Source organism: Acinonyx jubatus, chromosome B2, assembly GCF_027475565.1.
Source record: "Acinonyx jubatus isolate Ajub_Pintada_27869175 chromosome B2, VMU_Ajub_asm_v1.0, whole genome shotgun sequence".
NCBI lineage: Eukaryota > Metazoa > Chordata > Mammalia > Carnivora > Felidae > Acinonyx > Acinonyx jubatus.
This window is the reverse complement of record NC_069385.1, coordinates 52,469,975-52,490,260: the sequence shown is the minus strand read 5'-3', so window position 1 is coordinate 52,490,260 and position 20,286 is coordinate 52,469,975. Positions and strand designations below refer to the sequence as shown.

General features: G+C 38.4%; 1 protein-coding gene across 3 annotated transcripts in view; it reads left to right on the top strand.

Moving 5' to 3' along the window:
- Positions 1–20,286, top strand: part of FIG4 (FIG4 phosphoinositide 5-phosphatase) — a 152,551-nt gene that overhangs the window by 56,879 nt on the left and 75,386 nt on the right. For all 3 annotated transcript variants that reach the window (XM_053222386.1, XM_015065351.3, XM_015065352.3), the window contains exons 16-18: positions 9,233–9,371; positions 18,292–18,350; positions 19,552–19,699. In XM_053222386.1, the coding sequence (XP_053078361.1) occupies positions 9,233–9,371; positions 18,292–18,350; positions 19,552–19,699 (346 nt within the window). The remainder of the gene's footprint in view (positions 1–9,232; positions 9,372–18,291; positions 18,351–19,551; positions 19,700–20,286) is intronic.

Sequence of the window (20,286 nt, the reverse complement as noted above, 5' to 3'; positions counted from 1 at the left end):
TGGTCGTGGAAAGATAAGACAAAATTGTCCACAACTGCGAGAAGAACTACTATGAAAGCAATTATTTTATGAATAATGTGGCTAAAACAGACTTTATTTTGAGAAGCATGGTGTCGTTGGGGTGTACAACTTATTTTAAAAATACAGTGGATATTAATTTAGGACAATATATTTATAGAACCATTCTCTTTAAAGCACTCAAGATAACTTTACAAAACTTAACTTCCTTACATTATTCCTCTGGGGTGGGCAGGAAGATGCTTGAAATTAAGTTGTTAGGAATTTTTTTCCTCTCATTACCAAAAAAATTTATGTAGACAGACAAACAGCAAATTAAGTCAAAAGATAAGCTATGGAGAATTTTGAAACCTACCATCAAATGCTAATTTTCTTTAGATATAAAGAGCCAGTATTTCCTTTAGATGTAATAAGCCAAAATAAAGAGACCAACAGTTTAAGAGAAAAAAATAGGCAAATGAAATGTACGGTTCGTAGGGAAAAAAATGCAATGGATTCCAAACATATGAAAGAAAGCTCAACTTCACTATCTTGGCTATTGTATGTAATGCTCCAGTGAACATAGGGGTGCGTCTTTTTGAATCAGTGTTTTTGTTTTCTTTGAATAAATACCTACAAGTGGAATTGCCAAATCATATGGTAGTTCTTGTTTTAATTTTCTGAGGAACCTTTGCACTGTTTTCCACAGTGGCTGCACCATTTTACATTCACACTAACAGTGCACAAGGATTCCCTTTTCTCTGATTCCTGGCCAACACTTGTTACTTGTTGTCTTTTTGATAATAGCCATTCTGACAGATGTGAAGTGATACTTCATTGTGGTTTTTATTTGCATTCCCTGGTGATTAGTGATGTTGAGTGTCTTTTCATGTGTCTCTTGGCCATCTATATGCCTTCTTTGGAGAAGTTTCTCTTCCGGTCCTCTGCCCATTTTTTAATCAGTTTTTTTTTTCAGTTTATTTATTTATTTTGAGAGATAGAGAACAAGTGAAGTAGGCGCAGAGAGAGAGATGGGGAAGGAGGGTGGAGAGAGAGAATCCCAAGCAGGCTCCACGCTATCAGCACAGAGCCCAGTGCGGGGTTCAGACTCACAAACCATGAGATCATGACCTGAGCTGAGATCAAGAGTTGGGCACTTAACCGACTGAGCCACCCAGGTGCCCCGATTGTTTGATTGTTTTTAATCAATTGTTTTGTTTTGTTTTTTTATATTCTTTATATATTTTGAATATTATCCCCTTATTGGGTATATCATTTGCAGATATCTTCTCCCATTCAGTAGATTATCTTTTCATTTGTTGATGGTTTCCTTCACTGTGCAAAAGCTTTTTAGTTTGATGTAGTCCCATTTGTTTATTTGTTGCCCTAGGTTGTTAGGAATTTTATTGTTGGTTTGTGTAGACAGATTGATGCTATATGGGCAACCCACCTGAGTCTCTTTCAGGCTCATTTTAAAAATTGTTCTGAAGCTTCACATATTAGCATGCTCTGAGCTTTGTCTTTAAGAAGTACCTTTGGTTTCCAACATAGCTGGTTACATCAGCAGTTGGAGGATGCCAATAAGGAAAGAAGAGATACCTAGATACTCCCTTCAAGTGTTAGGAAGAGCTTTATAATTATAACTGTCTGAAGGACCTTGATAAGCTCCTTCTAAAAAAAATTTTTTTTTTTTACATTTACTTTGGTAAGCTGAATTTTTTTGCTGAAGCTTGTTGAATTTAAATCCTATTATAAGAGGGTGGGTGGCTCAGTCAGTTAAGTGGCCGGTGAAATGGTTAAGCTGCCGGTTAAATGTCCAACTCTTGACTTCACCCCAGGTCATAATCTCACAGTTGTGGGATTGAGCCCCATGTCAGGCTCTGTGCTGGGCATGGAGCCTGCTTGAGATTTTCTCCCTCCCTCTCCCTCTGCCCCTCCCCCACTTGCGTGCATGTACTCTCTCTCTCCCCCAAAAGAAAAATAAATAAAATAAATCCTATTATAAGAAAGAAAGAGAAGATATATGATACCTTCAGCAGTTAATAACAGATTATTGTGTGTGTGTGTGTGTGTGTGTGTGTGCGCGCGCGCGTGCATGCATAGGGGAGAATCAGATCCTTCTCAAACAGATTTAAAAAAAAGAAAAGTTCACAAGGTAAAGAGCCTACCATACTTGGAAAACACATGGAGGTGGCACCACACAGCATTATGATAGTGCTGTAAAGTAGTGGGACAGTTTCTTTCCCTTTCTGCTCACCACTGGAACAGGGGCATACGAGGGAGAACATTTTAGTTTATCAAGACTAGTGAGACAGCCTTCTAAGGTGATCCTTCTGAGGTTTAGAGTGAATAAGCTGTGTTTGGCTATAGCAGGAAGAAGACACTTGGCAATAATTTTTGTTTTAATAACATTTTAAATAACAATAACTATTCACCTTTCCTGCAACCAAAGCAGTTAAACTTGGCAGAAGAAAAAGTTGCAACTAAGTACTCTCAGTTTAACCCCTCTGCCATGCTTTGAATCCCATCCCTTCATGCTTTCCCTGTAGCTTTCATTGCTGCACATAATCCGTTTCCCCCTCTCTACTGCTTCATTTCCATTAGCACGAAAGCACTCCTTGGTATTTTTTTCCTTTTGACTTTTCCTTCCATCCTCAGTCCACAGTCCTTTTCCTTTGCGTTCCTAAGCAAAATCTCTCCAGTTATCTGCCTGCCTGTTTCCTCTTGTATCCTGTTCTACCTGTTCCACTGGGCATCCTCCCTATCATGCCACTGAACCTGTGCTTTTCAGAATCACCAGGAGTCTCCATATTGCCAAGCCAATGGTCACTTTTCTGCCTTCATCTTATGGGGCCTGTCACCAGCTTTGATCACAGTTGACCATTCCCTCTTTCTTGAAACTCACCTGTGTAATATCTCACTCAGTCTCCCTATTGATGTCTCCTGCCCCATTTCTAAACCCTCTTCTTTTCTTTCTGCATGTTTACCTTAGGGGCATCTCATCCAGCTCTTAAGTACCATGCATTTGACACTCACCTTTGTATCTCTAACCTTTGACTTCTCTGTTGAGTCCCAGACTTGTTTACCTAAAAGCTGACCTAGCTAACATCTCTTCTTGGATGTTTTCTGAGGTTTCTGTAGGTTCTATAACAAATTACCATAAAATTAGTGCCTTAAAACAACACCCATTTATTATCCCATAGTTTCTGTGGGCCAGAAGTCTGGGCACAGAATTACTCAGCTGTGTTATCCACCTAGGGTGTCACAAGGCTGAAGTAAAAATGAAGGTGATGAAGTCAAATGAAGCCAAGATTCAGTCAGTGTCGGGAACCTGGGCTCTTACCTGGAGGCTTCCAGGTTCATTCAGATTGATGGCAGAATCCCATGCAGTTAAAGGACTGAAGTCCCTGTGTCCTTGCTGGCTGTTGGCTGGGGTCATTCTCAGTTCCCAAAGGCTCCTTGCCTTCCTTGACTTGTGGCCTACTCCATCTTCAGAGCTAGCAACCATACACTGAATCCTTCTTGTGCTTCTAATCTTTCTGCCTTCCTTTCTACTCTCCTCTTCTGCCTTTGAAGGATTTTTGTGATTACAGTGGACCCACCCACGTACGATACAGGATAGTTGCCCTATGTTGAAGTCAATGATTAGTAACCTCAGTTACATCTGCAAAGTCCCCTTTGCCATGTGATATAAAATACTTATGTGTGTGACACTAGAGAGAAAAAGGTCTTGTGGACCAGATTTCTTACTACCATGCATATCTTTTTAAAAATTATTTATTTATCATTTAAATTTTAGTTAACATACAGTGCAAATATTGGTTTCAGGAGTAGAATTCAGTGATTCATCACTTACATACAACACCCAGTGCTCATCCCAGCAAGTGCCCTCCTTAATACCCATCATCCATCTAGCTCATCTCCCACTCACCTCCCTCCATCAACCCTCAGTTCGTTCTCTATCATTAAGAGTCTCTTGTGGTTTGTTTCCCCTCTCTCCTCTTTTTTCCCCCTTCCTATATGTTCATCTGTTTTGTTTCTTAAATTCCACATATAAGTGAAATCATATGGATTTGTCTTTTTTTGACTGACTTATTTCACTTCTCATAATACACTCTAGTTCCATCCACATTGTTGCAAATGGCAAGATTTCATTCTTTTTGATTGCCGAGTAATATTCCATCGTCTACATATACTGCATCTTCTTTATCCACTCATCAGTTGATAGACATTTGTGTTCTCTCCATAGTTTGGCTATTGTTGATAACACTGCTATAAATATAAACATTGGGGTGCACGTGCCCCTTTGAATATGTATTTTTATCCTGTGGGTAAATAACTAATAGTGCAATTGCTGGGTCATAAGGTAGTTCTACTTTTAATTTTTTGAGGAATCCCCATACTATTCTCTCGAGTAGCTGCACCAGTGTACATTCCCATCAACAGTACAAGAAGGTTTCCCTCTCTCCACATCCTCCCTAATACCTGTTGTTTCTTGTGTTGTTCATTTTAGCCATTCTGATAGGTGTCAGGTGGACTCTCATCATGGTTTTGATTTGTATTTCCCGGATGATGAGCGATGTTGAGCATCTTTTCATGTGTCTGTTGGCCCTCTGGATGTCTTCTTTGGAAAAGTGTCTTTTCATGTCTTCTGCCCATTTCTTCATGGGATTATTTGTTTTTGGGGTGTGGAGTTTGATAAGTTCTTTATAGATTTTGGAGACTAGCCCTTTATCCATACGTCATTTGCAAATATCTTCTCCCATTCTGTTGGTTGCCTTTTAGTTTTGTTGATTGTTTCCTTTGCTGTGCAGAGCTTTTTATCTTGAGGAAGTCCTAAGAGTTCATTTTTGCTTTGGTGTACCTTGCCTCTGGTGATGTGTCTTGTGAGAAGCTGGTGTGGCCGAGGTCAAAGAGTTTGCTGCGAATGTTCTCCTCTAGGAGTTTGATGGTTTCCTGTCTTACGTTTAGGTCTTTCATCCATTTTGAATTTATTTTTGTGTATGTTGTAAGAAAGTGGTCCAGTTTCATTCTTTTGCATGTCGCTGTCCAGTTTTCCCAGCACCATTTGCTGAAAAGACTGTTTTTTTTTTTCCATTGGAGATTCTTTCCTGCTTTGTTGAAAATTAGTTAACCATGTGTTTGTGGGTCCATTTCTGGGTTCTGTATTCTGTTACATTGATCAATGTATGTGTTTTTGTGCCAGTACCAAAACTGTCTTGATGATTACAGCTTTGTAATACAGCTTAAAGTCCAGAATTGTGATGCCTCCCATTTTGGTTTTCTTTTTCAACATTACTTTGGCTATTTGGAGTCTTTTGTAGTTCCATACAAATTTTAGGATTGTTTGTTCTAGCTCTGTGAAAAATGCACTAACTACCACAGGTATCCAGTAAGAATCTCAAGCGATCATTTTTGAGACTGACTCAAATGTGTTTCTCCACTTGGTTTTTCCACTTCAGCACCCATTGCTCAGTTCAGAAACCTAGGAATCATCCCTGATTCCTTTTATTTTCCTCACTTATCTCCCCCTCCCCTCCACCCCGGCCCCATCTCTAGGCAACTCTCATCTCAACCTCCAGAATATATTGTAAATCCTTCTGCTGTGTTTCATCCTGACTGCTGCCATGCTGGTGCAAGCAGTCTGAACAACTGTTTTAGCTCCTGATCCACCTCCTGCCTCCCTGCTTCTGCCCCTGCTGTAAATAGCAGCCAGAGGGATCTTTTCAAAACTGAAGTCAGACAGTATCACTTCCCTCTTTAAAATAAAATAAAACTCTCTACTGTAACCTACAAGGCCTGTGTGACCTGGTGCCTTTTGTCTCTAATTTGGCTGTTTCCCTGGTCCACTGCCCTCCACCCTCTCTGGCCTTCTCTTTATTCCCGGAGCTGCCCAGTTTGTTACCTCAGCAGGCCTTTGTGTCTGTTTGTTCTGCTTGAGCACAAAGCCCCCAGAGCTTTGTGTGACCACCTCTTTCTCATTTTTACAGTTCAAATGTTACTTCCTCAGACATTTCAGCCTCTACCCCTGCCCTGACTACCCAATCTAAGTGGTTCTGTCCCCTCCCTTCGCTCCCATATTGCTCTTTCAGTGTCTTCATAGAACTTACATCCCTTGAATGTACCTTATACATTATTTACTTGTGTATATTTTTATTTGCCAATTGGAATGTGAACCCCACCTGGAGCCAGAGTAAGTATTATATATTACTGTTTCCCCGGTGTGGAACATATAGGTTCTTGGATGAGTGAATGAATGGTAGTTCTTTTTTTTTAATTATGAAAGTAATTATAGAAAGTACAGAATAGTTCACAATAAAATCATATAATCTTTATCTTCCAAAGGTAGCCACTTGTTCATATTTAGGAGAACATGACTCTTCCATACGTGTAATATTTATATTCTGCATTTGCCCTTTTAGATAATGTGAATAATCTTTATGACCTTAAATATTCTTCTACAACATGATTTTTAGCAGCCTTATGGCAGTCTATCATTTAGAAACATCGTAACTTAGTTGCTATTACTTTGCATTTAGTTTCCTTTTAAACATACACTCTTTTTTGCCATATTTTTGATGTTAGGAAAGTTCCAGAAGCATATCAGGTCAGAGACTATAGATATTTCAGGGAAAGTAGAATGTTCCTGTGAAAACTTTGGTAAGCTGAAATGGCATAAAGTGAAGAGTATCCCCCACTTTCCAGAAGTCTGAGTTACACCACTTTGCTTTTAGGAAAGTCCTACATTAGTACAGTAACAGCTATTTTCATAAAAGTTAAAATCCTCTTCAGATTTTTCTGTTAGCATTAACAGGCACTAATGTAGGTCTTTCCTAAGCCAAGAGGCATAATGCAAACTTTCAGAAAGCAAGGAATATCTGTGTTGCCAAATTGCCTTAGAGAATGGATACCGTCGAGCAGTTAATGTTCCCTCAGCAGAGTATGGGAGTGCCCATTTTGATAACTATTTGCCACCTTAAATAGGTAAGAAATCGTATATTGTTTTAATTAACATTTGTTGGATAACTAGTAAAGTTGAATGTTAGTATGTTCATTGTCCATTTCTGTTTCTTTCGAAAATTGCATGTTTCTCTTTTTCTATTCCAGTGTTGATCTCTGTCTTTCTCACATTTAATTGGTATTTATTTCAATAAATAGTATGAAGTAGGGATCTAATTTTATTGTCCCCTCCCCTGCAATAATTAAACAGTGCTATTTATTGAATAACATTCCTTTCCATTACTGATTTCAGAGGCTACTTCATTACAAACTTAATTTAGTATTAGCATAATAAATATTCTAGTTCCAAAATAATTTTTCGCTAATTAAAAATAATTAAAAAGGATTGTTATATTCAAGCCTCATCTGTTTCATACATACATAATAAACTGGTTAGTGTTTAGCTGTTTGAGTGGAGTTTGAATGGGGTATTACTCTTTTTTCCTTTAAAGCATGATTGAGTACAAAAATAGGTAATCATTGTCCTCTTGTTATCTACAACTACAGAGAACCTACCTGTTTTAAGCCCTTATCCATATCCAAAGTATTACTGTCTTCCTGAGGGTGATTGTCTTATTTGCAGTCAAAAGTAGGCAGGAAAAGACCCTCAGGCTCATTAAACCGGCCTTGGAGTCCTTAGGGACCATGTACACCATGGATATATTTTAAGTTATAGCAACAGCAGCACATTCAACAAGTCTTCATTATGATCCTTTGAAGACATATCTTTTATTTGGTTATGTTTCTCACATCTCACATTTTATCATACTTGCTAAAAATTAAAGGAAGCAGCTATCCAGTTTAAAAAATGAAAGACTCCTTGAAAACGCAGCTGAAAAATGGAAAGCTTCTCTAGATAGTATTAAGATATTTTGAGGTCCTGCATAGTGTGAGTTATTAAGTGCCATCAAGGCTATGCAAGAAGCATAAAGAATGTAATTACTATAAAAGCAGCTTGTTTACTTTTGTACTGTGTAAAGAGGGTGCAAATTGGGGCGGTAATGTCTGCATCATTTAATACTTGTTTTCTCTCAAAAGTGGCAAAAAGTCTCCAAATATATTCAGCATATGAACACATCCCTTTTATATATTACTTTTGGCCTGAAAGGTAAATGCTGCTTTAATGGAACACTTCCTGTCAAAATACTAGTAACGGGAATACATGTTTGATGTACCATATTTCATTTATTGCTTTTGCCGAAATGACCAAATAGTCCATGAGAACAGTGTTGCTAATTTCAGAAATATCTGTGTTCACTGTAGCTGTTGGAAGATTGATTTTATGGTAATGTTATCTTGTTTCAAAAGCAGCCCTTTCTACTGGGCTGTCTTTAGTTCTGTGCTCATTTTCAGAAAGAGGTTATTATTTATATTGTGGCTGCCTGCCCCAAACTTGAATATACAGGGCTCCGAGACAAGAATGGAAAGAAGGAAATGAGGGGAAAGAATGTAGGACGCCAGTGCAGAATGGGAAGGGTGCTTCATGAGACCCTTTCATGCTTATCATCATTTTTACCAAAATATAATTAGGAAAGGAAGGAAACACAATATATATGCATACATAAGTTAGTAATTTGGGGGTGGTTGAATAGTTAGAATGAGGCTGTTATCTATGTGCCCACTCTGCCTTCATTATCAAACACAGGAGGGAATGGGCCAGGCCCACAACTGAGGGGGACAGAAAATGTTGTAAACGTTGTCGGTACTAAAGAAAGAGTAGATACCTTTTCAAGGATTAAAAGTGGAAACTGTGCAAACTAACTTGTTCAAAGTTGTGCAACAGAATATGGATAGGAGTTGAACCATCTTGTTTGTTTCTGACATCTCTCCTTGTCTTTGTAATAAAATGAAGATGTATTTGTTTGAGGTAGAATAACGAATAGCAAAACTATGTTCTTATCCTAAAAATAAAATCACTTTGGTATTATGGCGGTTCTTAAAGATTTTTAAGAGTCTCTCAAAATTAAAGAAGCAGTTTGTGTTCCGTCTCCTCCATATTGTGAAAGGGATGGAACAAACATGAAGCATTTTGAAGCAAGGTTTTAATTCTGCTCAAAATCTTGGTGACTATTTTAGATTTGGGGTATGTGTATGACTTTTGGAGTATAAATACTGTTGTTTTCAAAGGTATGTGTTATGAAATCACAGTTGTACCCTTTATCCTCCTGAGAAAACATTCTCCTGAGTTGTATATCTCAGTAGCGGATTTCCTGAAATGCCTATTTTTGCTTTTTAGATGCTGATAGACAAGATTCCATTAATCTCTTCCTGGGAGTTTTTCATCCCACTGAAGGGAAACCTCATCTCTGGGAACTCCCAACAGATTTTTACTTGCATCATAAAAATACGATGAGACTTTTACCAACAAGAAGAAGGTATTTTTTGTCCTAGTATTTTATGTAAACTCAGATTTGATGTTACTTTGAATATAAGATACTTTCATTTTTGAGAAATAATCACATAGGCTAAAGTAGTCAGTCTTCCTACATGTTTGCCATGAGGAATTCAGTATTGCTGGTGTCCTGATGGTAGCTTTGGGAACTTGTCATTAATAATTGGTGGTTTGCATTTTTCGTAAGATAGAAAGTTTCAGAACTTCATCATTGAATGTAAGTTGTAGCTCCACTAAAGCAAACCATCAACATTATTTCCGAGTGCTTCCTATAGATGGGGAACTCTGAAGAACCCTCACATGTAGGGAGTCAATCTTTGGTTTTCAAGTGAACATCACTTTGGAATTCCAGAGTTCAAATGTTCCAGTGCTCTTCCCTTCAGGAAGCATAACCAGCTCTTGGGTGATTCTGGTGAAGACAGGAAACCAGAATAGTGACTCTAGTGACAGATACTACTCTCATCACCCCTTTTACTCAGGGCTTCCTAGATTCATTAGCCATTTTGGGTTATTTTGATGACAGTTAAATTGATACTAATATTCTCAAAAGAAATGAAGTGTTTACCTGATGTGTTTTGATAGGACACTGTGTGGTGTGGCCTCAGGGTCAGGTTGACTCTCTGTCATCATGTGACCTACAATTAGTTATTTAACTTCTCCCAGTCTCATTTTCCTCATCTGCAAATGTAAATGATGGGGCATACCTCACAGAGTCATTGTGAGGGTTTAATGAGAAGACTGTTTAGTGGTTGTGATTGAGGCGTCATGTACTAATATAGTCCATTTTGCCACATGAGCAAGACAATTCATACATATGAGGTTGGAGACTGGAGCATTCTGCTCAAGGGCCTACAATATCAAGTTCTCTCATCATGCCTTTCTCTTACAGCATCGGTTCGATATAACTCTTACTTTGTGCAACAGTGCCTCCCAAACACTACAGGGGTCATTGCCAGTCTGTCTGTGTGACCAGACCACAAACAACTGGTGAATTAGCAAGTGCTGATGTTGCAGTTATTATCAAATTCTGTGTTGCTTCAGGAATGTTTAAAATATTAGGGATGTGTCAGAATTTCTGTTTGTCAGATTTGTTCCTGTAAGTGCATATTAGTGGAATAACCAATGTATTATTTGAGCTTACTTTCCCTATAAATGAAGCATTAAATTTACTATTAATAAATGATTGCCTCTGAATTTTTGCTGATAAACAAAAAATTTGGAACTAATTGTGTTGATTTGGTGAGAGATGAGTGTAAATACCTGTATTTAGCTTTGGTGACACAATTCACTATGGGTATATGTGGGTGATTTTCCGAATTTTATGTTACCTTCAAGTATTAAAGCTTTTTCAAAAAATTTTTTAAATGTATTTAGTTTTGAGAGAGAGAGAGAGACAGAGCACGAGCACAGGGAGGGGGAGAGAGAGAGGGAGAAACAGAATCTGAAGCAGGCTCCAGGCTCCAAGCTGTTAGCACAGAGCCCAATGTGGGGCTCAAACTCCGAAGAGTTTGATCTGAGATCATGATCTGAGCCGAAGTCTGACGCTTAACCAACTGAGCCACCAGGCACCCCAAGTATTAAAGCTCTTTTTAAAAAATATTTATTTATTTTTGAGAGAGAGGGAGCACAAGAGGGTGACAGACAGGGAGGAAGTCACAGAATCTGAAGCAGGCTCCAGGCTCCCAGCTATCAGTGCATAGCCCGACCGAGGGCTTGAACCCACAAACCCGAGAGATCATGGCCTGAGCCAAAGTCAGATGCTTACCGCTGACTGAGCCACCCAGGGGCCCCTCCAGTATTAAAGCGATTAACATACAACTTGGGAACAACCAACACTCAATTTTCTGCTGCAGAAATTAGCTAGTGTATAACAAGTGTACCTTAAATGACTTGCTCACCTCAAGTTACATAACTGATCACTAAGACAGACAGTGGTGGAGCTTATTTATGGCAACAAAGGAAGCTGCTGTTATATCCCCATTTTCTATTAAAAAAAAAAAAAAAGGAAACTGAGGTTGCAGAGAGAATGGAGAGAAATGTGTCTTGACTGAGATATTTAGCTAGTTAGATGATTCAGCAAGAATCATCTGCAAGCCTGCCACTGAAAATAAAGTTTTATCACAGTAGATAACATGCCTCTCTCCGTTGGTTTGGTCTCCTGTTTTTGTGTTGTTGGGTTTTTTTTCCTCCAGAATGTCAAAATTCCAAAAATCAGGTAATGTTGTCAACAGTAAATACTGCTCAAAAACAGTACTTACAAAGTGTGTAAGGTAAATTTCACTGTTTTATTTTGGACTTTCTGTTGTCACCCACCTATACTGGTTATTTTGGTGACAGTTAAGTCAGTATCATAGCTCTCAGATAAAAGGAACAGTTTAGCCTGAAGCAGTCAACTGGGTGAGAGTGTGGACTTCAGGGTTGGGTGGGGCCGATTTAGAATTTCTGCAAATGTGCGACCTTAGGCCTCTTCCTTAAACTCTGGAAACCCTTTCTGCTCATCTGTCAAATGGAGGTGACCATGCACAACTCACAGGGTCATTCTGAGGGTTCGATGTGTGAGAACTCTTTGGTACTAGGTCTGACACAGAATAAACACGATTCTGAAGCTGTCAGGCTCTGGAGAGATGGCCTCCAGTTAAAACCTGTGATTGTGGGCAAGTTACATAACCGGTCTAAGACTCCATTGCCATTATGAGTGAAATAGAGATAATAGCACTATCCTAACTTGTACATGTTTCTGAGCATCAGATGAAGTAATATAAATGCTTAGCACATAAATCAAATAGGTGTTAGTACTGTTACTGTTCTTTAAAGGAGATTACATTCCCTAGTTGTAACATTTACTAAAAATCATACAGGATGACCATAAAATCTGGAAACTTAGATAATAATATTTTATCGCTTATAATATAATATCAATAAACACTTTATATGTATTTGCTTGTGTTTCCAAACTTGGTGAGTATCCTATATTTTACACTGTGTTTACCAATGAATTATTCTGATATATTTTTATTGAATGATAAGGGAAGGGAAAATAAACCTAGCTCTGACTAGAGTTCATCCAAATCAGGTTCTCTTGAGGTAACTAATTCTGTTATTCAAAGGGCTCACTTTCATTGATCTGCCTACAACCACTAAATGAAGCTTTGTTCTGCATTAGGTTAATAGGAGATATATCATCTAAGATGTTATTTATTGAATCAGTGTTTATCATGTCACCAAGATGTTTTTAGATATTAAACATTAATCACTTCATTGACTCAGAGTTGAGAGATTGCCCGGCTCTAGTCACTGTCTGATATGTGAGCTCCCTTGGTGTCTTCCCAGGAGAGGTCATCTGGCCTGTGCTTGACTAGTCCTGGTTTGTTATCCGGGATGTGTCTGGTTGAGGGGGCAGTTCTTTTCAGACAGTTCACAATCTTTTCTCCTATCACGCTGAGATCTGCTTCTCTGTAACTTTACCTACTAATCTAGTTCAGCCCCCTGAGACCTTAAGAACACGATTTCTCTATCCACTTTATAGTCTTTTAAAAACCTGAAGTTCACACCGTCTCAATATCTCTTCATCTCCAGGTTAAATAACCCCATTGTCTTCCGCTGCTCCTCACATACTGGGTTTTAAGCCTCTTTGGGATTCAGAATGCTCTCCTGTTATGGATTCCAGTCAGCATCAATATTCTTTTTCTTTTTCTTTTTTTTAATGTTTTTATTTATTTTTGAGGCAGAGAGAGACAGAGCATGAGCAGGAGAGGGGCAGAGAGAGAGGGAGACACAGAATCTGAAGCAGGCTTCAGGCTCTGAGCTGTCAGCACAGAGCCCGACGCAGGGCTCGAACTCACAGACTGTGAGATCATGACCTGAGCCGAAGTCGGACGCTCAACCGACTGAGCCACCCAGGCGCCCCAATATTCTTTTTAAATTGTGGTACCCAAACCTGGGTTCAGTAATGGTCAGAGTTTGATCTGATTTGTGCCAAATATTGTGGGACCATTGGAGCCATTGCTCCTCTTGTCTTGGATACTCTGTTTATTATCAAGTCTAAGATTGCATTAGCTGTTTTCAGCAATGCCATCATAATGTTGATTCTCTGAGCTTCCTGTCTGTTAGAACTCCCAAGTGTCTTTAACATGTCCTGATACCGTGCCTTATCTGTACCATTCTTGTATGCTCATTTGAGCATTCTTGGTCTTCTGTGCTTTGCCTGCTTCCAAAAAGGGGGGTTAAACGTGTATCCTTTTTATTAAGTATTACCTGTAGCTTTGTAGCTTCTTCAGATTTAATCAGCTGGCCATCTTGATCCTGATAAAAATACTTGATGAAAAATGTTGAGTAGAATAAGGTAGATGGCAGAGCTGTATGGGGCACCACCAGACAACTCCTTCTACCTTAACCTGATTTTTGGTAGGACTTATTTAAATGGCTGTAACTTAATCTGTTGTCATCATTTAACTGTACTGTCCTCCTGCCCACATTCCTCTATTTTGTTCACAAAGATTGATTGCTTTGCTGAAGTCCATATATGTATATTAATTCAGAGAGCTCCCAAGTTAGCTAGGGGAATTAAAAAAGAGTCTTTTTTTAGTCCCCCTCACCTTCCTATGTGAGCCTGTGGAATTGAGTACTCAATTCTAGGGACTGAAAAAGAGCAGAGCAACTGGCATATTAGGTATTTTATGCAAAGGAAGAAGTGGCACCAACTTGCAGTCTCCTGTCTTCTGATCCCTGGTCCCAAAGCAGGTTCTACCTTGCTGCAGGACTCTTCCTCTGAGTAAATGTACTTGGAGGTGGAGGTAACAGAGATCCTCCCTGTCCTGGGCTGAGTCCTCTCAGATGCTCTCATCTTCCATTTGTGTCAGCTCTTCTTCCCTGGGCAGGTGTTTCTCATGGGCTTCTGTGCTGAGACCTACCTAGAGGAGCTGGACTTTTCAAAATCCAAAATACTTTTCAAAAGTATTAAGTTATTTTTATCTTGCTTAGGGAATTACAGTTTAATAATATTCAGAAAAAAATCTATGGCCTGTTTCAAGTTGCTAAAACAGGACTGTCTCAGAATTCTTTTCCTCCACGTGGTATGTTCTGAGTTTAAACATATTCTTTATAATGTTTACTGCTTTATCTTAGATAAGCTAATTGTGAGCATCATTCTTTAGGCAATTTCTTATATACTAGCTGATACCTTCTTTATTTTCCTCCTCTGTGAAGATTAAGTGATTACAAAATGGAATTTACACCTGTGTACACATGCATGTGCATGCATGCGCGTGCACACACACACCTTAATTAATCCATGCTTTCTCATTCTTCTGATCTGATAGTCTGATTCTCCTATGAGAAAAGAAAAGAAAATGAGATTAGATTGGTGTGGTTTGGATGTGGAGTCTAAGGATAGAAGTTATCCTTTTATCCTTTTAGGTTATTCACATCTCTGTTTAATACTTGATTCTGTTATCTTGCTGAAATTGACATCACATTCTTTGATGTATAGTTTTTGTAATCTATTACCCTCTCATTTTGAGCATCAAGACTACATTTGCTCATTTTTAGTATAAGTTCCGTTCTTCACTCTTCTTGAAAAGATTATTGATCCCATCTATAGACCAGGACACTTGAATGCTCTTAAGAGGTGCTCCACTGCTTCCTTCCGTCTCTTGGGCTATACATGCTTCTCTCTTCTCTCGTTTTTCTCTTTCCAGCATGAAACTTACCATGTCTGTTGAAGATAGAAACAATGCTGGAATTAAGTAGCTTTACTTTTCTCTGTCATTATTTTCAACGTGGCATTTCTAAGACACAGAATGGTGTTTGACACAGTAGGTGCTTACTAAATGTTGAAAATAAATGTGAATTATCTGCAAGCAGCAGGCATAACTCTTTTTTGTTCTTTTCATGTTCAAAAACCTTGCTGTTCAAAAAGCAGCCTGAGGACCACCCCCTCTGGAATCACTGGGAACTCGTCATCAATGCAGAATCTCAGGCACTGCCTACTGAATCAGAATCTGTCTTTTAACAGAATCTCCTTAAGTGTTCGTGTGTGCACTGATTTTTTTTTTGCTTTTTATTTTTGTTTTTTTAATATAATTTATTATCAAATTGGCTTCCATACAACACCCAGTGCTCATCCCAACAAGTGCCCTCCTCAATGCCCATCATCCACTTTCTCCTCTTTGCCCACCCCCCATGAACCCTCAGTTTGTTCTCTGTATTTAAGAGTCTGTTATGGTTCACCTCCCTCCCTCTCTGTAACTTTTTTTTTTCCCCTTCCACTCCCCCATGGTCTTCTGTTAAGTGTCTCAGGATCTGCATATGAGTGAAAACATATGGTATCTGTCTTTCTCTGCCTGGCTTATTTCACTTAGCATAATACCCTCCAGTTCCATCCACGTTGCTGCAAATGGCAGGATTCCATTCTTTCTCATTGCCAAGTAGTATTCCATTGTATATATAAACTACATCTTCTTTATCCATTCATCAATTGATGGACATTTAGGCTCTTTCCATAATTTGGCTATTGTTGAAAGCGCTGCTATAAACATTGGGATACATGTGCCCCTGTGCATCAGCACTCCTGTATCCCTTCGGTAAATTCCTAGCACTGCTATTGCTGGGTCATAGGGTAGTTCTATTTTTAAGTTTTTGAGGAATCTCCACACTGTTTTCCTGAGGAGCTGCACCAGTTCGCATTCCCACAGTGCAAGAGGGTTCCTGTTTCTCCACATTCTCGCCAGTATCTGTAGTCTCCTGATTTGTTCATTTTAGCCACTCTGACTGGTGTGAGGTGGTATCTCATTGTGGCTTTGATTTGTATTTCCCTGATGAGGATTGACATTGAGCATCTTTTCGTGTGTCTGTTGGCCATCTGGATGTCTTCTTTAGAAAAGTATCTATTCATGTCTTCTGCCCATTTCTTCACTGGATTATTTGTTTTTCAGGTGTGGAGTTTGGTGAGTTCTTTATAGATTTTGGATACTAGCCCTTTATCTGATATGTCATTTGCAAATATCTCTTCCCATTCCATTGGTTGCCTTTTAGTTTTGTTGATTGTCTCCTTTGCAGTGCAGAAGCTTTTTATCTTGATGAGATCCCAATACTTCATTTTTGCTTTTAATTCTCTTGCCTTTGGAGATGTGTCAAGTAAGAAATTGCTGTGACTTAGGTCAGAGAAGTTGTTGCCTGCTTTCTTCCATAGAATTTTGGTGATTTCCTGTCTCACATTCAGGTCCCTTCATCCATTTTGAGTTTATTTTTGTGAATGGTGTAAGAAAGTGGTCTAGTTTCATTCTTCTGCATGTTGCTGTCCAGTTCTCCCAGTCCTATTTGCTAAAGAGATTGTCTATTTTCCACTGGATACTCTTTCCTGCTTTGTCAAAGATTAGTTGGTCTTGTATTTGTGGGTCCAGTTCTGGGTTCTCTTTTCTATTCCATTGGTCTGTGTGTCTGTTTTTGTATGCTCTGAATTTTGAGAAGCACTATTCTAAAGCATAACTTCAGTCTCAAGCAAAACTTGAAGAGCCTTTCCTGTTATCATCTCACTTTCTGCACCCCCCCCCCAGTTCATTAGGCATTATGTTCCTTTTTCCCATTATCCTTGGTTATATATTCTGCTTGCCATCTCTAGGAAAGTTCTCTCTGTTGCCTATTTCATTTAAATACCCCTATTCTTCATAATTGGGATTATTCACGATTATAATGTCAGCATTTTATTTTTAGAAAGCTTTCATTTATTTAAAATTATATTTTTAGGGGCGCCTGGGTGGCTCAGTCGGTTAAGCATCCGACTTCAGCTCAGGTCACGATCTCGCGGTCTGTGAGTTCGAGCCCCACGTCGGGCTCTGGGCTGATGGCTCAGAGCCTGGAGCCTGCTTCAGATCCTGTGTCTCCCTCTCTCTCTCTGCTCCTCCCCCGTTCATGCTCTGTCTCTCTCTGTCTCAAAAATAAATAAACATTAAAAAAAAATTTTTTAAGAAAAAATAAAATTATCTTTTTATCATTTTTTGTCATAGGCTTTTTTTTAATAAATGTTTTGAAAATCTGTGTTTTTAATATATTTTGATATACTGTTTCACATTACTCTCCTTCCTAATGCTCATGAACTTTGATATAGCATTTTCCCCCTGAAGACCCAATTTATCAGAATTTGATTATCAGAACATATCCAATGTTCAGAGAGAGGGCAGTTCAGGGTTTTGTTGTTGTTGTTTTCAGATTCTCTGCTCACAGTAGATGAGTCTTCTGGCAGAAATCCAGATGATTGAAATTCCCTACCTTCCTCTAACTGGCCTCTGTAATCAAGTAGTGAATATTTATAGTTAAAGATTAACAGGGCCTATACTGTCTTCTAAGGGAACTTGTTCTTCAGGACTGTCCATTCACTTAATGATTTTGGTTAACTATTGCAATTAACTATACACAGACCCATACATGCAGAGCAGAGTGGAAGAAGTAATCTAATTCTCAGATAACCATGTATAAGAGTCTTGGCTGTAGAACTTGGGTCAAGGTCCTGCTGCTCGCTGGCTTGCAGAGTAATGCGGGCAACAATCTGGGGAGAAGTAAACAGCAGCTCCGAGAGTCTGGCTTGGTATACCCAAATCTTTTTTAGCTAACAGTAATTAAGTAACATCAGAGCACTTGACTCTCAGATGTGTTCATGGAATTTTTGTACATCAATGACATAGCTGAAATAAGAAGTTTGGGAAAGTAGTAGCCATGTTGGAGACCTACTATGCCCCAAGCTTTACAAACATGTTTTAAAAAGAAAAAAAAAAAAAAAAAACTAACCTTAAAGTAGGAGGCAGCATCTTACTATAGACCTTCAACCCCTTTTATCCAATGAATTGTAGAAAACCAGTATTTACAATTGGTTCACCTTATTCTTTAATTTTTTTTTTTTATTTTTATAGTTACACTTACTGGTGGACACCAGAGGTAATAAAACATTTACCACTGCCTTATGATGAAGGTAGGTACACTGTTTCTCTTTTAGTTTTTATATAGTTTTTATACCAACGTATTCTAGAAATATTTCTAAATGAACTTGAAGCATTACATTATTTGCATATAATATTTCATTAAAAAGAAATTAATGACTACTCAGTTTTATGTTTCTGTTATTATAGGGGATTGTTAACATCTTAGATGACTTCCAGGGATTGTGTTATATTTCTTTTATTGTGTTTTACAGTTGTTAAGTATGTTCCTTAAATGTTTAATGGATATAATATATTAGTTTACCATTTTAAACTAGTACTTATTATGTTTCTAAATATTTGGGGGTAATGGGAAGGAAGTTAAGACCCATTCATAAGGAAAAATAAAAACTTTTCCTGTGTCTAAACAGTGAAAAATTATACAGATATGTATATAAAATTACATTTTAGTCACTAAAGTTTAAATTTCATTTCGTATATTTGTCAGAAAGGCAAGAAATTTTTTTTATTAAATGAATAACCTCAAATGTACAATACATTCAAATGATGTTTCCAAATTGAAATAATTTCCCAGTTTTAAATAGAGTGTAGCCCTCATTCTGTTACTGATTCCTCTGACCTTGAACAAGCCAGATTTCTCAGTTGTGAAAAGGCAGTAGGTAAGACTGACTGCCAGTCTGGAACATTCCAGTTGAGGATTCCATCTAGTCATGGTTAGGCATTCCAACTTTGATAGTAAAGGCCATGAACTAAGATTGCAAATGATTTTTAGCTTTTAATAAATTATTAATTAATTTTTAAAAAGTATTTGTAACCTTGAAATTCTGGGAAAAATCCTAATTCCTATTGCTAAGAAGATTTGTTGTTCTAGAAGAAAGGAAAGAACTATAGCAGTCTAACCTTGGCCTTAAAAACAAGATTTGAAATATAAATATGAAGGAAAATTTAGTGAAATAGCTGCACAATTTATATCTAGAAGGCAGAGGATATTTATTTCAAAGCAAAACAGAATTCAAAGAGCTGAGTTGTTTGATTTCTGAAATAACTCCCTGCTCCCACCCTTCCAGAGGCCTTCCTGCCCCCTTGGAGCTTATCACACTCGGCTCTGCACTGTATATTCTGTGCACATAGCTCATCTCTTTGTCAAGTGTCTGAGTGCTAGAGGCCGGAGCTGAACCTCGTTGGCTAGATGTAATCTAAAGACTTTAAGAGTAACAGGCATATCTCTCTTAGTTATCTGTGCCGCGAACTTAAAGAAGTTGATAGTGAAGAAATTCCACAAATACGAAGAAGAGATTGACATCCACAACGAGTTCTTTCGACCATACGAACTGAGTAGTTTTGATGATACCTTTTGCTTGGCTATGACAAGTTCAGCACGGTATGTTGTGAGTGCTCTGATACTGTAAAGATTTGGGAACTTTAGTTTTCCTAGTTTATATAGATAAGCCTTGCTTTGCCATAAGTCCATTCTGCAAGGCTGCTAGCAGGGATTGTACAGCCTCTGAATACCCCCTGTGATGAGTAGCCCACTACTTTAGGGGATAGTCCCTTCTAGTGTTAGATAACTGTAGTTAATTTCTTCCCTTTAGTAGGTTGAAATCTGCCTCCCATTGGTCCTAGTTTGTCATTTGGAGTAAACTCACTTTTTAAAATTGAACAGAAACTGAGAGCCAGCATAAATTAGTAGAATAAAGCATAGTCTTTGGTACTAGAAAAGCAAGGGTGTGAATTGTAGATCAGCCACTGCCTACCTGTGCGACCTTGAGAAAATTATCCAACTTATCTGAGTCTCAGCTTCTTCTTTTATGTAGATAGGGGCATGTGTATCACACACATATATACACATACATGCCAAATGCCTTAATGGAGTGACCAACCTAGGTGGGTGACTAATAAATGGTGGCTATCATTATTTTATTATTCTTATTAGGAATAGGACAAGTCTAGTTCCTCTTCTGTATGACA